The following is a 19,811-nucleotide window of genomic DNA, read 5'->3' as shown; positions in this document are numbered from 1 at the left end:
TCCCTCCCTTCCTACAAAATAAAAGTAGTTTATTTTGATTTGGGTAATCAAATGGTTAGAAAGCACCAGCACACTTGATTGCTACACTTGATTGTCCCTGATTGAAGACTGCCAGGTGATTTGGACCCAGAGGCCTCCTGTGGGAGGCAGGATGGAAATATGCAAACCCTAGGACCAAGCGCAGCAGACTAAAGTGACCCATAGCTTACCCTTTGTCTACCTCTTTTTTTTCTTCCTTCTGTACTTAAAAGTATGTCATGTACTTACAAACCCAATCATTTCCACATTATTTATTTCATACAATAGATTTTTAAATTTTTCTGATTTTTGTTATTTCCTTCTTTTCTCTCGCCAGTTAGCTAACCCAACTTTTCCTTAGCTCTTCATTCCCACGTGTCCCCCCTTCACAGTCATTCATATGTGACTATGTATGTGAGTATTTGCATACAGTTGACACGTGCACAACATAAACACGCCATTTTGCCATGCCGTAAATATACACGGGATAGTCTAATCGTAGTTTTTCTTTTGTAGCAACATAAAAAGGTTCAGAAAAGATTGCTCCAGAAATCTTTTCAGAATAATTTGTCAGCATGATGTCTCTCATCATCAACAAAAGCTACAGCTTGCAAGTCTTATGAAAAGAATGTTTTTTTTTTTACAGAGCTACAACTCAACCGTTAAAATCAGGAAATAATTTAACACATGCCTACAGTCCAATAGCCCTTTGACTATTACTTTCAGCTTTTGCGAGCCCCTAATAGAACCCTAGTGATGCAGTCTGTAGTCCAGGTCCCAAGCTAACACAGAACCCTTGTCTGCACATATCCACAGACCAGGTCCCTATGCTGGCAAAACTGCCATTTCTTTAGGTTCCTCCAGATGAAACATCCTTGGCTTTTATGGCCCTGACACTCTTTTTCAAGATGGCAGAACTGTTATTTAATACATGTTCTCCAAAATGGGGGCCCATGAGTCACTGTTTTCTGGCAAGAACACTAGAGTGATGACATCTCTGCGGGACAGAGAGATTGCTTGGTTTCATTCTAGCAGGCCTTCCTAGGGATGCTTGAAGCTGTTGCTTCATTAAAGACTGCTCAGTGCTTCAGCTCTTGCAGAAGCCCCGCCTCAAGTACCCAGCATCCACATGGGGTGGCTCACAGCTGTCTATAAGTCCATTTCTGAGATTTCAAAGGCCCTTTTCATGCCTCTGCATTTTACACGCATACACACACACACATACACATACAAACACATACACACATCAATAAAAATGCAGATCTAAAAAGGAACCTTTATGAACTACTTGAAAATATATATGTATTGTTCATATACCAGTTGACATTTTCTGTTTGCTGTTGTGAGAAGTGTCTATTCGCATCCTTTGCCCAATTTTCATCAAATCAGAAGTGTTCATGGTTGGTTGACTTCTGCCCACATTCTGCATGTTACTTCTCTGGCTTATGAATGGATTGCAACACATCCTCTCACCCATGACAGACTCTGATTATAAAAAATTTCTTAGGTTGAAGCACTCAAATTTGCCGATTTTGCTTTTGTACTTGTGTTTTTGAAATAGGGTCACCCATATTTATTACCTGCACAGACTTTGTGGGAAGCATGCTGGGTGTTTTCTGCTAGTAGCCTTATTGTACCAAGTGCTATATCCGGGCCTTTAGACCATGCTGGGATCCTGCGGGGGTTAGCGTCAGATTCCAGCCTTCTGTGTATTGATACTTGGTTTTCCAAATAATTTATTAAAGAGTCGCTCCTTCCTGAAGCACTGTTTTTGGCAGTACTACAGAGAGTCTCTTGGCTGGCGATGTGTGGGTTTGCCTCTGTGTTCTTCATGATGTTCCAAGAGTCTCAGTGTCAGGTTCTAGCCTTCTGAAAAGCTGTCAGTCTGTCTCCATCAGGGCCATGAATCATAAGACCAAGGTATTGTGATAACTCTGACGTTGCCCTTTGAAGACTTCTCTGGTTTTTGAAGTCCATTAGGCTCCCATAGGAATTTAAAATGGTCTTTTCTATTTCTGTGAATAATACCATAAATATTTTAATGGAAATTGCAATTGAATATGTAAATCACCCTGTGTAATAAGAACACATTAGCCAAAACATTTTTTTCTAAAACAGCCAAAAAGAGCTTGTGTGTATGTGTATGTCTCTGTGTGTCTGTCTGTCTGTGTGTGTGTGTGTGTGTGAGAGAGAGAGAGGGAGAGAGAGAGAGAGAGAGAGAGAGAGATCTTGTATTCTTTATCACTGAGGAAGTGTCTGCTTTGGTTAAATCATTCCAAAGAATTACTATAACCACTATAAATGCTACAGTCCCTCTCTAATATCAGTATTGGTGTGTGAAAAGTCACCTTGTGTCTTGAAACTTTCATCAATTTGTGTAGTGGTGAATTAGGTAACCAGATTTAGCTCCCAGCAGGTTACACACACACAAACTGCACTCAAGCAAGAGCTCTCTGGATTCACAAATGAAACACACACACACACACACACACACACACACACACACCAGTTCCTCTTAGGTATTCCTGTCTTAACACCTTCTAAATCTGTATCTTATCTTTGCTGCCCTGTTACCTTTCAGGCAGCCCCTTCCCTCCATCTACATTGCTGGATGATTTTCTCCTGCAACTCTTAAAAATCTGATCCCTCTTCCTCTGAGTCAGGGCTAGTCACCACTCCTTCCTTTCTCCCTCCCTTCTGCATGAAATCTAAAAGTCCCGCCTCTGTCTCCCTGCCCAGCCATTGGTTGTACCACAATTGTTTATTACCAATTGAAGCCAGCTCAGGGCAGGAACCCTCAGGTCTGGAAGCAAGGTTTTTTGGGAGCCGAATTAAGACAAAGCATTAGAACCAATTCTCAACAAATTTGTCACACACAATAATTTTTTGGTGGAGCCGTTACTCCATATATAGAATCATTTCTTCTGCAAATGGAAATAATTTGACTTCCCAGTTTCCCATATGTATGTCCCTCCTTCTTTCTCCTCATAATCCTGTTTTCTAGGACTCTGTGGAACATGTTGATTAGAATGGACATCTGTGTTCTGCCCAACTGTCCAGGAAACATTTTCACCTTTCTCTCATTCAGTGTGATGCTGGCTATGAATTTTTGATAGACGGTGTGTACTATATTTCAGGTGTGTTACATGTGTATAAAAATTGATTAGAGTTTTATCATGTAAGTGCTAAATTCCATTAGATGATTTTCTTGCATCTATTGACATGAACATGCCATTTTTTATTGAATTGCTAAGATGTATAACATTTATTGATTTGTTTGTTATTAGTCTAAACTTCAAGCCCTGAGATAAATCCCACTGGATCTTGATAAATTGTCTTTTTCGTATGCTCACAGAATTTATTTATGGGTATCTTTTGATAAGTTTTGCTTCTGTGTCCATCAAGTTCCTGTGCCTTAATGTGTGTGTGTGTGTGTGTGTGTGTGTGTGTGTGTGTGTGTGTGTGTGTGTGTGTGTTGTATGTGTGTGTGTTTATGGTGGTCTTGTGTCATCAAAATAATGTCAGCTTCAGAATGACTATTAATAAATGCCCTTTTGGTTTTGGTTTTTTATAAAATAAAAACAAAACAGTGGAAGGTTTTGTGTTGGCTTTTAAGTTGGGTAAAAGTCAACTATGAACACATCTGGTTCTGGTCATTTCTCTGATGAGAAAATTCTTGTTTGTGATTCAGCCTTATTTTCTATTGTTGAACTGTTCCTGATGTGCATGTCTTTCTTCCATTTGTGTTGGTTGTATGCACATGGAAGTGTATTATGTGTAGATTTTTCAGACAGTTGTTCTTTATAGTTCCTAGCAATGCTTTGTATTTCTGTGTATCCACGACCTTCATGCATTTGGACATTTCCTGACTTTCATTATTCATCTCTTATTCCATTCCATTGTGGCCAGAGATGATGTCATCTGATATGGCTTCTATTTTTTTAATTGTGGATGAAAATGTGGTCAGTCCTAGAGAGCTGACTATGTAATCCAGAAAAGAAAGTATGTCCACCAACTGTCAGTGAAGTGATGTGGTCTGTCTGTGACTCTCGGGCCAAATGTTTCATTTGAAGCTGCTGGTTTTGGTCTGAGTGTCCTGTGATTCAAGTGACTCTACAGAGTTATGAGCTATCCTTTCATCAACAACCATCGCTCTCCCATAGCTAATAATGTTGACTTTGGAAAGTTGGGTCCTTGAGGTACACATACAGTTAGAAGTTCTTGCCAAATAGATTCATTGATGACATAGACAGATAGACAGACAGATAAATGGATAGATTCATTGATCAATATATACTGATTCATTCATTTATATATATTGATGACATATAATTAGTTATATATAATATAATTTTCTATATCTTTTTACATTGCTAATCTCTCGGCCTATTTAATCTTCTATACAAATAGCAATTTCTATTCTTTTTGTATCTTCTTTGGGACAGTATCCTTTTAAATTTCTTCATTTTGTAGATCCAGTGTCCTTATTACTGAGTTTCTTGTAGGTTGCTTACCTCTAAACCTTAGGTGAGCTTTGTTTTGATTGAATTATTTAAAGTCACCAATTCAGTGTGTATCTTGTAATTGGAGAATGTAATGGCTTTATATTTAGTGTTACCGCTGACATGCAAACGCTGACTCTGGCGTTTTGCTCAGTTTTAGCTGCTTGTTTGGATGTTTGCATGACCTTGTTCTCTTCCTGTCCTTTTTATTTTTATTTTTTTTTGAATTGTAGTTTTGATTGTTTTTTTTTTCATGATGTTGATAAAACTTGATTCTTTTCTTAATTTTTATGTTTGTTTATTTTTTGTTTCTTGTTTTTTTTTTTTCTTTTTTGGGGGGATTGATTTCATGGTATTCGTTGTGTTTTTATGGTGTTCTCTCTATGTCTCTTGTTCTATTTCTGTCTGTATCTGTCTGTCTGTCTCCCTCTCTCTCTCCCTACTTCCCTCCCTTCCTTCCTCCCTCCATCCCTCTAACTTCTACACATTGGGATTACTTGTATTCCTGTACTGGCACACCTGACGCTGATGATAAAACCCCCTTGCTGTTCGTGTTGGAAACTATTTTTGTTCATTTCTGAAGATTAAAATTTTGAATGTGTCAGTCATTTCTGACTAACCTGTAATGTTTCTTCTGATAAATCTGCCCTTACCCCAATTGAGTTCTTTACACAATATCATTCATTTTATTTTATTCTTTTTTTCTAGGATATTGAGTATATTATATTTAAGAAAGGACATATAATTGCCAAAAATGCATTTTGAGTCCTTCAGATCCTACATATAAATATCTCAGGAATCAGGAAAGTTCAGTTTTCATTTTGCTCCATTTCCCAGATCATTTTCCTTGTCTCGACCATTGAGGATTTGCATAATTTGAAAACTTGTTCATATAATTCTATATCTTTAGTCTCATTAGCCTTAGATGCTTTCTAGTTTGATTTGGTTTTTAATGGTTTTGTTCAAGACAGGGTTTCTCCATGTGGTCATGTCTGTCCCAGAACTCATTCTGTAGACCATGTTAGCCTAGAACCCTCGGGGACCCAGTTGCCTCTGCCTCTCAAGTGTTGGGTTGTGACACCACTGTTTTTCATTTGTTTGTTTATTTGTTGTCATTTTCTAAAACCTTAATTTCCATTTGAGGGAACATTTAAGAAGCACTGTCCTTAAGATACTTTCTTCCGCTTGATCAACTCTGTTGGTGAGGGGGCTTGCTGCTGTCATGCATTTGAATTTGTCACTTCTTCAGTCCAAAGTTAGTACTTCTTGAACATGATCTCTGTTTCCTTGTTGAGTTTCTCACTTGAACCGTGCTGTTTTTATCAATTCTTTACATGCTCTTGCATTTCACAGACTCTTCATATAATCAGTTTTATATGCTCCTTCAGATATTAAATTGTCTTTCTTTCTTTCCTCTTTCTTTCTTTCTTTGTTTCTTTCTTTTTATTTATTTTTTGGTAAGATATTTTATATTCCCTTTGGGCTAGCACATGCCCTTGCTTTTTATACTACTTTCTTTGATATCTGATCATCTATCAGATAAGTTAACTAATTAATAGAGGTTTCACAGTAGATACATTTCTCCTAAAGATGTGTTTTAGGGTATTGATTTGGTTTCAGCTGAATGTCATGATATGGTCTTTGTGTAGCATCTATGACGGCAGTTGATAGTATTGGGAGTAGTATATACAGCAGGGTCTTAGTTAGTGTTTTACTGCTGTGAACAGTCACCATGACCAAGGGAACTCTTATAAAAACAACATTTAATTAGGGCTGGTTTACAGGTTCAGAGGGTCAGTCCATTATCAAAGCAGGAGCATGGCAGCATCCAGGCAGGCATGGTGCAGGAGGAGCTGAGAGTTCTATATCTTCATCTGAAGGCTGCTAAGAGAAGGTTGACTCCCACATGGCTAGGAGGAGGGTCTTAAAACCCACACCCATAGTGACACACTTCCTTCAACAAGGCTATACTTCCAAATAGTGCCATTCCCTGTGCCAAGCATATTCAAACCACCACAAGCAGTAATTCTGAGGATCATCCACTTTGAAAGGCCATGAAGAGTAGGTACACACAATTGTGGGAGTAGAACATCCTTGTGATAGGAGCTTACAATGTACATATCTGTCTTTAGAGTGAGGATATACCCACTCTAGTATGTCAGGCAGATGTTGTATTCTGTAGGTCCCTGCAGCTACTACAAACTGGGTTGCTGAAACAGAAGCTGAGGGATAGATGGGGAAGGGGTGAAAAGAACGAGGCCAGGACAATTCTTTAACTATCCAGGCCCCAACTTTAATCTAGGTCAGGTCTTTTAACACTTTGGGAAATCCCTCCCCCCAGACTCCAGGCTGAGTTCTGGTGAAGTTGGCTGGTGGTCCTTGGCTCTACTGCTCAGGCAGCTGGGTGGGCCACCTGCTTAATTCAGGAATTCGTAGACAATGGGGGAACAAAGATCTTAACCACCTCGTAATCCATGCTCAATGTAGGCTGGGAGAAGTTCACCTTGACCAATGTCAAATACACTCTTAGCACTCCACCCTAGGATAAAAATTCCTGCTGTAACCTACTTCCCTATTATGCCCTAACGTCAGATTCCCGCCGGAAGCCCTTGTCCTTGGCTAATGTCAAGTTCCTACCATGTGGCATGACACCCCAATATGCCTTTGTACAGGCAGATATACTGAAGCACACCTCAGCTAAGACAGGGAACAATCTATTCTTCATGGGCTGGGCAAGGGTGACTCTAGCTGGCTTCATGCTTATGTGCCGTAGTTTGAAAGGGTAGGCATCCAGCAGGGTAGAAGGCTGTCCTGGCCTAGTTTATATGTCAACCTTTAAAGTATGTTGGGGTCAGGGACCCCCCCCCTAAATGTCGCTGGGCAATATGCACATCAAATGCCTGTCAGTTTGTATGTCATAAAGAAAAGTTGTGTCAGCTTTGGAGTTGACACATGTCACAAGTCTCCAAGTTCATGGAGACTTGAACATTGGTATTTGTGGGAATATTATTGCCTTTGGTCTCTCATGGTGCTGTCCAACTGCACCCTGTGGATGCAGTTGTGGATGAAGATGGGGGAGATGGAGCATAGGAAAAGCTGGTAGATGTGCAGTGTCCTGGGCTGAACCACTGGGGTACGCTCTGAGAACACCAGCATATATTTACAGAGCCCAAGATGCCTATAAAGCCTCCTGCTAATAAAACTATAGAGGTGCACCAATGTGCATGTGGCCTATCTTTCAGAAGTGTATCCCATGTGGGACATGACTGTATTTCCTTTAAGTAAAAGTCTTACTACGGGAAGAATTGGACTACAAAAGTAAATTTCACAAGGATCTGTGTACTGGAATTTTCCCCTGAATGATTAAAATAATAAATACAAGAAGCCAATCACTGGGAAAGAAGGAGGTGGGGCTTCCAGGTTGGGGAGAGGAAGAAGGAATGCAGGAGAAAGGAAGCTCCTTTTGGACTGCAGGGGCAAGGAAACAGGATATAAGAAGCCAGGGGCTATTAGTTTGGTGGCAGATGGTGGATCCAACACCAGAAGATTTCTAACATAGAATAGTTGGTGAATTTGGGATGCTAGGTTCTATGCCCAGAAATTGTGTTAATTGTGGATTCTAAACTAAGATTGTCTGGTGTCTGTCTTCCTTCTCCAGTGACTCAACTGAGCTCCAGGGAAAGGTAACCAGGGTGGGTGTGTGAGAGTGTGCCCCTGCTTGTTGCAAGGAAAGTTGGGAGTGCTGAGCTGGTTTGGCAGCCGCCAGCCATGGGGTCAAGAGAGTGATTCCAGAGCTCTGGAGAGGCAGAGCCAGCCTTGGTAGGACAGGCTTTGGCAAAAGGAAAAACATGCGGTCTCAAGATCTGCACTGGGCTAAGAACAGACCAAGCCCAACAGCCAGTGCCTAGCTGGTGATAGCGTGGATTGTTTTTTAATACTACACATAGCAGATCTGTATGAAAATAATCTGTAGTTAAATGATGTAAAAAAAATGCAGAGATTAGTTGGTATACTACATTCATGCTAAATCTGGAAATGACATTTTTTGTAAAAAAGAAAAACTATTATTTGCCGGAGTGGATATGTAAGACCCGAAAAATGAGGGCACCCCAGCGCCCCATGCCTCGGAATGCGACACCCATATCACTCTTGAGAAATGGTCTCAATGCAATAAGCAAGAGGATTTTTATTCCACAGTCATACACCACGCAGGGGTAGAGGACTGTGGGACCCTGAGTGCAGAATTGGGACAGCTTTTATAAATTTACAACAAAGCCCACGAATCATAAACCAATCATTCCTTAGCATCGAGAGCCCATGTAGTGCAAGCCAATCGATTTGTGCCACTCCATAGTTTTTAGGCCAATCAGTTTAAAATTATTGGAGCCTGCACTCTGTGGACCAATTGGTTTCCTATTTTCTTGGAAGTCTATAGCTACATGAACTCCTGGGTGGGGGTAATGGCGTAAGCAGTTTACAGAAGCAAGGTAAGCAGATAATTAGCTCATTTCCAGTTACCTTACAGGGCCAGGATCACCTATTCAAAGCCTTTATGCCTAGCTCTTAACAAAGGGCCGGCTCTGGAATGCGACCTTTTACCTAGGTTCTAACAAAGAGCAGGCTCTGAAATATGAGGTGTTTGGGGCTCCTTAGAAGGCTGGAGTTAGAGCTTCTTTGGAGTGAGATAGCATTTTAAACTTCTGACTTCTTGGGGTCATTAGAGAGTTAGGCTATATTGTCTATCCTTTCAGATATGGTGAAGACAGAATAAGAAGTGTTGTATTACAATGTTCTAAACAGCTGAGAATATAACATTGAAATAAAAAGAGTTCCAGAAAAATAATAAAAATATTGGGAGGAATATCAAATATGAAACTCGATTTGGGAACAAATGTGTACGGTTCCCTCAGATTCTTGGCTCAAAGCCTAAATCCTCAATGGATGGTATGTGTAGGTTTTCTGGGAAAGAATTTACTCCTGTATATGAAGGACTCATAAAGGAAATTATCACCCTGATAATCAAAAACAAACAACAACAAAACAGGCGTATGAATCTCTCACTGTATAAATCAGTACAACAGTTACATACAAACAAGGAAGAGAACCCCCAGTAGACACCAGGTCTATGGCTGCTTTGACTCAGAACTTTCTAGTCCTTAGGGCTATGAAAAAAATATCATTGCACTCCAGTCTGAACTCCCAACACTTGTACTAAAGGAATTGACTGAGTAGTTTGATGTCTGTTTTGAAATAAGAATAATATCTACTATTTCTTCTTGTTTTGTTTTTGTGATCCAAGTACCTGACCTGAAGCACCTAAGGAAGGAAGGGTTTACTCTGGCTCAGAATATGATTGGGGATGGGCATTTCCTTCTCAGGAACCTTTATTAACCACCCATCTCTGAAAGAAAAAGAAGTGTTTGGAGAGTTATACCTTTCCAGTGTATTGTTGTCAACCTTTTTATATTTTTAAGCATATTTTTTTTATTCTGTCACGTATTTAGCTACACTACAAATTTCAGAATTGTGTATTATTGCATATGACATTTACTTCTCACGTTTGGAATATGTAATAAGTAGACCTTTTAAGTATAATCTTATCTTGAGAAGTGGTTGCTATATCAGAATAAAATACCAAAGCAACACTCCTTCACGTAAATAGGGTATACACATTTATCTATACCAAAACATATTTATGAATGTACCATCTTATCAAAGGCCCAACAGCTTAACACCAGGACAAAGCATGTATTAAGACAGTCCTTCATAGAACAGGTGCCCTTTTGCACAACAAACACATAGACAAAACATCCAACACATAAAAGGGGAAAAAAAAGGAAATTTATTTTCAAAAGGAATAAGATACTGTTATGCTAATCTGAAAGTTTCAGTTCTTCTGAGTTAATAGCACCAGTCAGTCAGTCAGTCAGGACCTGTTGGCCTCAGTGAAAGAGACACTTATCTAAATCCATTGATCTTGTGTCTCCTTTTGAGGCCCCAAAGACTGCTGCTTTGTCTTTTTTTTTCTCTTTGCTTTATTTACATATTTGCAACCCCCCCTCCCCTCCTCCCAGTTTCACCCTCCCACCCCTACCCCATCTCTCTCTTTCCCCTCTCCTCTGAGAAGGGTATGCGCACCCCCATTCCCTACCTGCACCCTGTACCCTGGCACATCAAGTCTCAGCAGAACTAAATGCATCCTTTCAAGTTCAGAGTTCAGAGAAGGTAGCCCAGCTAGGATAGAAAGATTCCAAAAGGAGAGAACAGAGCCAGAGTCAGTTCCTCTCTACTTTTTAGGAGACCCATTTGGAGACCACACTTTCCCACTCTATATATATGGAGGGTCTAGGTCCAGCCCATGCACACTCTTGGGTTGGTGGTTTCAGACCCCCACAAGGGTCCGAGTTAGTTGACTCTGTTGGTCCTCTTGTGGTATCCCTGCCCCCTCTGTCTCCTCAATCCTTCCTCCTTCTCTTCCATAAGACTCCCTGAGCTCTGTCTGATGCTTGGCTGTGGGTCTCTGCCTCTGCTTCCAACCACTGCTGTATGCAGCCTCTCAGAGGTCAGTCTGGCTAGGCTCCTGTCTGCAAGCATAGCGAAGTAGCATTAATAGTGTCAGTCTAGATGAGGAAGGTACACTCCACCAGATGGCGTTTGATGGCTCTGTTCCTCTACAGCTCGACAGAACACTGTGTATGGATTTGCCTCTTTTTCAGAATTTTTTCCCTAGGCTCCAAGAATATTGCTTATGTGAATATTTTTGAGAGTTTTCGTGCCCCTGAAATGTGTGCCCATATGCATATCATGACAATTGATAAAGGATACCATGAATTTGAGAAAGCAAGGAGGAACACGTGAGAGAGAACAAAGGGAGGAAAGGGAAGCGGGAAATTGTATAATTATATTGTAATCTTGAAACTAAAAGGGGAAGAAAACTGGGGATTTTTACAGCCAATAAATTAAGTCATCTGGTTGAAACGACTACAAAAGAGTTGTTTTCAAAGGTACTGTTTGTCCTTCAAGCAATAATTAAAGAAAACCTTAGCTCTATTAGAGCCATTAAATTGAACACGTATCAGCAAATGGATGGCTAAATGTCATCCCTTGCTGTCTGTCCAAAGTCAGCATCGTTCAGTCATTTTAGCCTGAGGTCAGTGGACAAGCAAACATCAGTCCGTGTCTTCTGTGCACCAAGCTAGCAAGTTCTCAGCTCTTCCCAGAAGCCACTGGGAGTTCTGCCTCTCTCGGCTCCCAGTCCAGCTAGTGTTACTCTCCACAGGTGTGCATTTCTCCTACCCCATATATAAGAGCTAAGTAATGCTGTCCTGATGGCTCTCCATCAAGGGAGACTTTACCATCCTCTCCAGATGTCCTTCCTGGATGATTTCACAAGGATCTGAAAACTCTGCATTGGAGCTATTTTTTGTTTGTCCTTGGCTCCCTGGTACTCTGTATGCAGAGCAGGCAGAGGTTTATCTGTACTGTTCATGACTGAGTTTCCATTGTTTGATATCAGTGCAATGCCTCATAAATATAAGGCTAATTAAGGAGCAAATATGGTATTCATTATTTTCCTTTTTAATACTTACATACCATGCCTCAGAATAGATGACAGCCAGGGACCCACCCAACAGCTTACTCCACAGCCCTCCAAGGCCCTACAGGTCCAGTGAAGATATAACATGTTTGTTATCTATTATTTATAATTCTTGTAGCACTTTTCAAAATTTTGAAAAGGGCGCCCATTTTTCACTGGACTTATAAAAAATAATTATATGAGAAACATTTGCAAGGAGTTTCTTACTTATTACATGAGAAAATGTATAATATGAATAAACTTTCCCTTTTCAAGAAAATAATAGGCACTAATTATCTCTAGATTTAAAAAGACAGAGCATTCAGTTCAGAACACAAAGTACTCTGGTGACATGAAGTCAGGATCAGGAGCCTAGTTGGACTCCTGCATTTTTATTTATAAGTAAGATTCCTGCTAGCCTTAGATAAAATTGTAACTTACTAAAGTCGTGAAAGAATGATGTGAATAACGTCATATAATATTCATAGATCCCACTCTCACTGACATAGAGTATAGTCACTCCTGCATATTAAAGAATTCATGGGCTGGCTTGTGAGATAACTCAGTGGGTAAAGGGCCTGCCACCAAAGATACTCAGGACCTACATATTGGAAGGAGAGAGCTCATTCATAAAGCTTATCCTCTGACCTCCACGCTCATGCCTTGTCACATGTGACCCTAAACATATATTAATGTATAATATGTCAAAATATAATATATTATATAAATATAACTTATATAAATTATATAATTTATATAACATATGCATAAATTTATATTAAATTATATTTATGATATAATTATATATAAATAATTGTATATTAATATATTATAACATATAAATATATTGACTCTTATAGATATCATTTATATACTGAATCTTATATATATATATATATATTAGATATATATGAGATGAGATGGGAGTGTAGTTCAGTGGTAGAGTGCTTAGCAGGCAGAGGGCCCTGGGTTCTATTTCAAGTAATTCAAACAAAGATTCATTATTGATCAAGTCTTAATAATGGATCCCTCTTTCAGAATCTATATCCTTGCAATTTTGAAAATGTGATAACCTTCTCTGGAAAAAAAAGAAAAAAGAAAAAGAACAGCAAACAACAGGGGCAAAAAAAAAAAGCACAGCTACAAACCACTGAGCAAACAAAAAGGGTTTGGGAACAGGAACAACAGAGCAAGTAGCAAAAGTTTTAGTGACAACTCTGCAGTAATAGAAGGCACTCTCGAAGTTCTGTCACAGAAATCCAAAGGGAAGAGTCATTCAGTAGAAAGACTTTCATGGTATTCAACTCTTCAGTAATTGGAGGCACTCTCGAAGTTCTGTTATAGAAATCAAAAGGGAAGAATCATTGAGTAGAGTGACTTTTATGAGATTTGCTATTGTTAATGTCATAAAATTAAAACTGTATATTAAAATAGAATGTTTCCTAAGTTTTCCTTATACTTGTCTGTATATGTTTCCTTTTCTTTGTATAGATATACATAGGGCATAGCATTTACCTGAATAAATAAATGTCTGAGCCTTGTAGAGATAAACTCTTTGTTAAGTTAGTTGAGAACTGATCATTGTTGGGGTGTAAGAGCAGAACCTGGGCTTGTTGCTAAAATGCTATTGACAGCTATACCGGAAATAGTCAAGGAAAGAACATCCAGTGGCGCTTGCCAGTGGGTTCCACTGGGAATGAGGCTAAGTGATTGACATGGAAGCATGTGAAATGTGTTAGCCTGAGAAGGCAGAAGGATGCAGGATGTGGGGATGGAAGATGGGCAGAGATGAGTCAAAGAATAAAGACGTTGGTACTCTCTGAGATGTGGGCCAATGAAAGTAATGGGTTCATTTTACTACCATTACATTTATTCATTTGTATATATAGTGGGTAGTATGATCATCCACATTCTATAGTATACATAGAATGGCCAGAGGGTACATCGTATAGAATGCATAGAATTGACTACTACAAGAGTCAGTTATCTTCTTGCCCTGTGTAGCTCCTGGGGACTAGACTCTCTGGAAGGTACCTTGACACACTAAGTCATCTTCCTAGCCAATCAACAGACTCTTGTTAGGTTCACAAATGAGGCAGATGCAGAAGAATATGAATCACAGAGGGGAACTGGCTGTGCATGAGGCAGATCAGATAGAATCTTGTAATGCAGGCTATCGTGGTTTATCACAAACTGAAGTGTAGCTACACAGATATCTCTGGAATCTGGGAACAGGTTGTCCTGCAGGAGTTTCTAGCCATGGCTTTCCTGTGGCAGTTTAGACAGATGTTGAACCTTCTGGTCATATAACATGTCAGATAGGTTGACCCTGCCAGTAGAAATAGCTTACCTGTCCACTGGGACATGGATTGCATACTGAACCACCATTGTCTGGTATACTTATTATATTACCACTGGTAGTCCAGTGAACACCACTTTCCTGTGTCCTCCAACTCTAGGGCACAGTCTGGTCTATCTGGTAACTTTCCAGGGCATATCCTGGTATCTGTTCAGTAATAGTTACTTAGGAACAGATTGTGTCTGAACAGTGACAGACAGATACAGTTCATCTCATCCTGAGAATACTCCACTCTTCATAGAATAAGATCAGAGAAGTCCCTTGACATCCTTTACAAGTTATATAGGTAACATTTAATGTATTTCTTTACATTTCAGACATAGATGCCTAAAAATAGAAGTTTATTGACTTATATAAATTAAATTTTATTATTATTACATCCCATCAACCCCCTCATACGCACATAAAATTCCTTTTACTGTCAGAAAGTACAGGTGCAAGTCAGAAAATGCCAGGTTCGATATAAAATACTTCATTCAATCTCATGACATAAGCCATACTTTATTATTTAACACTAATAGTTTGAACATTCTACGACTAGTTTGTAATTGAATTATGTTTTCTTCTCTGAAGGCAACTGATCGAGAGGGAGACCCAATTACGTATGCCATCGAGAACGGAGACCCTCAACGAGTTTTTAATCTTTCGGAAACGTAAGTTGCAAGGGAATGATTTATACTTGATCGCCCTCCGTTAATGTCAAACAACATGTTGTTAGCAAGAGGACAGACTTTCAGCTGTTCATAGTTTTACTTTACATTTTTTCTATGAATGTTAATGAGCACTAGGGGTAATTCTAAACTCAAAACCTTTCCCTGGAGACTATTAGTTTATCTTAAACAATTGCTGGAAGTAAAATCTACTGAGGTGGAAAAATTTCACTAGCAGGCAAATCCTGGGACTAATTAGATGCCTGTAAAGTTGTCAGCTGCTCATAGGGACTAGGGCATTTCTTTCAAGAGGACAGCACTAACTCATTCATTCGAGGGGAGGCTTGGCAACCAGGTTTGTTATATCATATCTAAGATGCAATAAAATCAAAACAAAATTTTGGCCTTTTCTTTTCTCAACATATGAGAGATACCCAAATTACCAGAGATGGTGTTCAAGAAAATGGTTAATGTACAGAAATCGCTCGCTTTAACCTGGCGCCTTGATGACAGTGGGGTTGGGAAACTTTCTAAAGAGCAGAACTGATGGTCTGCATCTTTTGCCAGTGTCCTCTCTCACTGATGAAAGGACTGTTAACTTATTTACAATAGGATAGCCACTGCCTCTGTCTCTAGAACTTGCGGTCCTTAAATCAAGTGGGCCATGTTTGAGTCTATTAATCTTACAACAAAACAATTTAGTACAGAATAGGACTTTATGAGAAAGAGTCAATTCAGAAAGCCATAGGTAGATAGTTAACAGTACACTTCTCTGTATTTAAAAGATGGATACGTATCTTCTACTTAACAATAGAAAGTCTTAGCTATCTAAAATTTCCTCCACAGATACATTAAAATCATAAATTGGATACAGTTTGTAATTTCCATTAAAAATGTAACCATGTAAAAGGCTGTTTATTGAAACTGTGGTAGTGCTAGGGTAAGAATCCACACCAAGACTGGGAAAAGAGTTACACATCCAGAAACACCCTAGCACTTAACAAAGGGGGCTGGAATCAATGCTATCAAGACATCCTTTCAGCTAGTGAGTTTTGGACACAGTGAGAAAACAATGAAATCCAGTCTTCACACCATTCTTAAAAAATTAATTAAAAATGGGTTGCAGCTCAAAACTCAAGAAGTAAAACTTCAGAACTCTTTCTTTTTTTGGGGGGCAGGGGTTATATTGGATATTTTCTTTATTTACATTTCAAATGGTTTCCCCTTTCCAGGTCTCCCCATCAGAAACCTCTAGCACATCCCTCCTCCCCCTGCCTCTATAGGGGTGTTCCCCTACCCACCCACCCACCCACTACTGTCTTCCCTCCCTGGCATTCCCCTACATTGGGGCATCAAACACCCTCAGACACAAGGACCTCTCTTCCCACTAATGTCCAACAAGGCTATCTTCTGCCACACATGCGGTCTGAGCCATGGGTTCTTCCATGTGTAGTCTTTGGTTGGTGGTCCAGTCTCCTGGAGCTCCGGGGGGTCTGGCTGGTTGACACTGTTGCTCCCTCCCTGGGGCTGCAAACCCCCTGAGCATCTGCCTCTGTGTCAGACTCTGGCAGAACCTGTCAGGAGACAGCTGTATCAGGCTTCCTCAGCAAGCACTTCCCAGCATCCATTTAATAGCATCTTGATTTGGTGGCTGTATATGGGATGGATCCAAGGTGGGGCAGTCTCTGAGAGGCCTTTCCTTCACACTCTGCTCTACACTTTGATTCCATATTTCCCCCTGTAAGTATGTTGTTCACCCTTCTAAGAAGTACCGAAACATCCACATTTTGCTCTTCCTTCTTTTTGGGCTTCACATGTTCTGTGAATTGAATCTTGACTATTCCAAGCTTTTAGGCTAATATCAAGCTATCAGTGAGTACAAACTGTGTATGTTCTTTTGTGACTGAGTTACGCCATTCAGAATGATATTTTCAAGTTCCATCTATTTGCCTTTGAATTTCATGAAGTCATTGTTTTTAATGGCTTAGTAGTATTACATTGTGCAAATGTACCATAATTTCTGTATCCATTCCTCTGTTGAGGGACATCTGGGTTCTTTCTAGCTTCTGGCTACTATAAATATGGCTGCTATGAACCTAGTGGAACATGTGTCCTTATTACATGTTGGAGCATCTTCTGTGTATATGTCCAGGAGTGGCATAGCTAGGTCCTCAGGCAGTACTATGTTCAATTTTCTGAGGAACCACCAAACTGATTTCCAGAGTGGTTTTACCAGCTTGCAATCCCACCAGCAATGGAGGAGTGTTTATCTTTCTTCACATCCTTGCCAGCACCTGCTGTCTCCTGAGTTTTTGATCTTAGCCATTCTGACTGTTGTGAGGTGAAATCTCAGGGTTGTTTTGATTTTCATTTCCCTGATGACTAAGGATGTTGAACATTTCTTTAGGTGCTTCTCAGCCATTTGATATTCCTCAGGTGAAAATTCTTTGTTTAGCTCTGTATCCCATTTTTAATAGGGTTATTTGGTTCTCTGGAGTCTAACTTCTTGAGTTCTTTGTGTATATACTGGATATTAGCCCTCTTTTGGATGTATGATTGGTAAAGATATTTTCCCAATCTGTTGGTTGCCATTTTGCCCAATTAACAGTGTCCTTTGCCTTACAGAAACTTTGCAACTTTATGAGGTCCCATTTGTCAATTCTTGATCCTAGATCATCAGCCACTGGTGTTTTCTGTTCAGTAACGTTTCCCTGAGCCCATGTGTTGGAGATTTTTCCCCACTTTCTCTTCTCTTAGATTCAGTGTGTCTGGTTTTATGTGGAGATCCTTGATCCACTTGGACTTGAGCTTTGTACAGGGAGATAAGAATGAATCAATTTGCATTCTTCTACATGTTGATCACCAATTGAAACAGCACCATTTGTTAAAAATGCTGTCTTTTTTCCACTGGGTGGTTGTAGCTCTTTTGTCAAAGATCAAGTGACCATAGGTGTGTGGGTTCATTTCTGGGTCTTCAATTCTATTCCATTGATCTACCTGCCTGTCATTGTACCAATACCATGCAGTTTTTTATCACTGTTGTTCTATAGTACAGCTTGAGGTCAGGGATGCTGATTCTGCCAGAAGTTGTTTTATTCAGGAGAATAGTTTTATCTATCCTGGGTTTTTTGTTATTCCAAATGAATTTGAGAATTGCTCTTTCTAACTCTATGAAGAATTGATTTGGAATATTGATGGGGATTGCATTGAATCTGTAGATTGCTTTTGGCATTTTTACTATATTAATCCTGCCAGTCTACAAGCATGGGAGATCTTTCCACCTTCTGAGGTCTTCTTCGATTTCTATCTTCAGAGACATGAAGTTCTTGTCATAAAGATCTTTCACTTGTTTGGTTAGAGTCACACCAAGATATTTTATGTTGTTTGTGACTATTGTAAAGGGTGTCATTTCTGTAATTTCTTTCTTAGCCCATTTATCCTTTGAGTATAGGAAGGCTACTCATTTTGTTGAGTTAATTTTATATCTAGCCACTTTGCTGAAGTTCTTTTTCAGATGTAGAAGTTCTCTGGTGGGATTTTTGGGGTCACTTAAGTATATTCTCATATCATCTGCAAATAGTGATATTTTGACTTCCTCCTTTCCAATTTGTATCCGTTTGACCTCCTTTTGTTGTCTAATTGCTCTGGCTAGGACTTCTAGTACTATATTGATTAGGTATGGAGAGAGTAGGCAGCCTTTTCTAGTCCCTGATTTAGTGGAATTGCTTCAAGTTTCTCTCCATTTAGTTTGATATTGGCTACTGGTTTACTGTATATTGCTTTTACTACATTTAGATATGGGCCTTAAATTCCTGATCTTTCCAAGACTTTAATAAGAAGGGGTGTGGAATTTTATCAAATGTTTTTTCGGCATCTAATGAAATAATCATGTGGATTTTTTTTCTTTGAGTTTGTTTATGTAGTGGATTACATTGATGCATTTCTTTTATTGAACCATCCCTGCATCCTTGTGATGAAGCCTACTTGATCTTGGTGAATCATCATTTTGATATGCTCTTGCATTTGGTTTGTGAGGATTTTATTTAATATTTTTGCATTGATATTACTAAGGGAAATTGGTCTGAAGTTCTCTTTCTTTGTTGGGCCTTTGTCTGATTTTGGTATCAGTGTAACTGTGGCTTCATAGAACAAGTTGGGTAGTGTTCCTTCTGTTTCTATCTTGTGAAATAGTTTGGAAAGTATAGTTATTAGGGTATGGGACTTTTTAGATGGTTTATCTGATTCTTATTTAACTTTGTTGTTGGAATCTGTCTAGAAAATTGTCCATTTTATCCAGATTTTCCAATTTTGTTGAGTATAGGCTTTTGTAGTAGGACCGGATGATTTTTTTTAAAATTTCCTCAGTTTCCATTGTTGTATCTTCCTTTTCATTTTGTGAGAATTCACAAAACATTTGGTTTTGTGAATTTGGATACTGTCTCTGTTCCCTATGGTTAGTCTATCTATCTCATTGATATTCTCAAAGAAGAATCTCCTGGTTTTGTTGATGCTTTATATAGTTCTTTTTGTTTCTACTTGGTTGATTTCAGCCCTGAGTTTGATTATTTACTGCCATCTACTCCTCTAGGATGTATTTGTTTCTTTTTGTTCTAGAGCTTTAAGATGTGCTATTAAGCTGGTAGTATATGCTTTCTAGAGTTTCATTTTGGAGGTACTCAGAGCTATAAGTTTTCCTCATAGCACTG

General features: G+C 39.3%; 1 protein-coding gene across 5 annotated transcripts in view; it reads left to right on the top strand.

The window, feature by feature from the left end:
- The window catches only part of Pcdh15 (protocadherin related 15), an 840,767-nt gene that overhangs the window by 557,776 nt on the left and 263,180 nt on the right, over positions 1 to 19,811 (top strand). For all 5 annotated transcript variants that reach the window (XR_007974376.1, XM_052163513.1, XM_052163511.1 and 2 more), the window contains exon 16: positions 15,029 to 15,108. Coding sequence is in view for 4 of the 5 variants with exons in the window: in XM_052163513.1 (XP_052019473.1) it covers positions 15,029 to 15,108 (80 nt within the window). In the remaining variant the exon portion in view is untranslated. The remainder of the gene's footprint in view (positions 1 to 15,028; positions 15,109 to 19,811) is intronic.

This window comes from Apodemus sylvaticus, chromosome 19 (assembly GCF_947179515.1).
Source record: "Apodemus sylvaticus chromosome 19, mApoSyl1.1, whole genome shotgun sequence".
Taxonomy (NCBI): domain Eukaryota; kingdom Metazoa; phylum Chordata; class Mammalia; order Rodentia; family Muridae; genus Apodemus; species Apodemus sylvaticus.
Note: the sequence above shows the minus strand (reverse complement) of the source record. Positions and strands in the feature narration are given on the sequence as shown.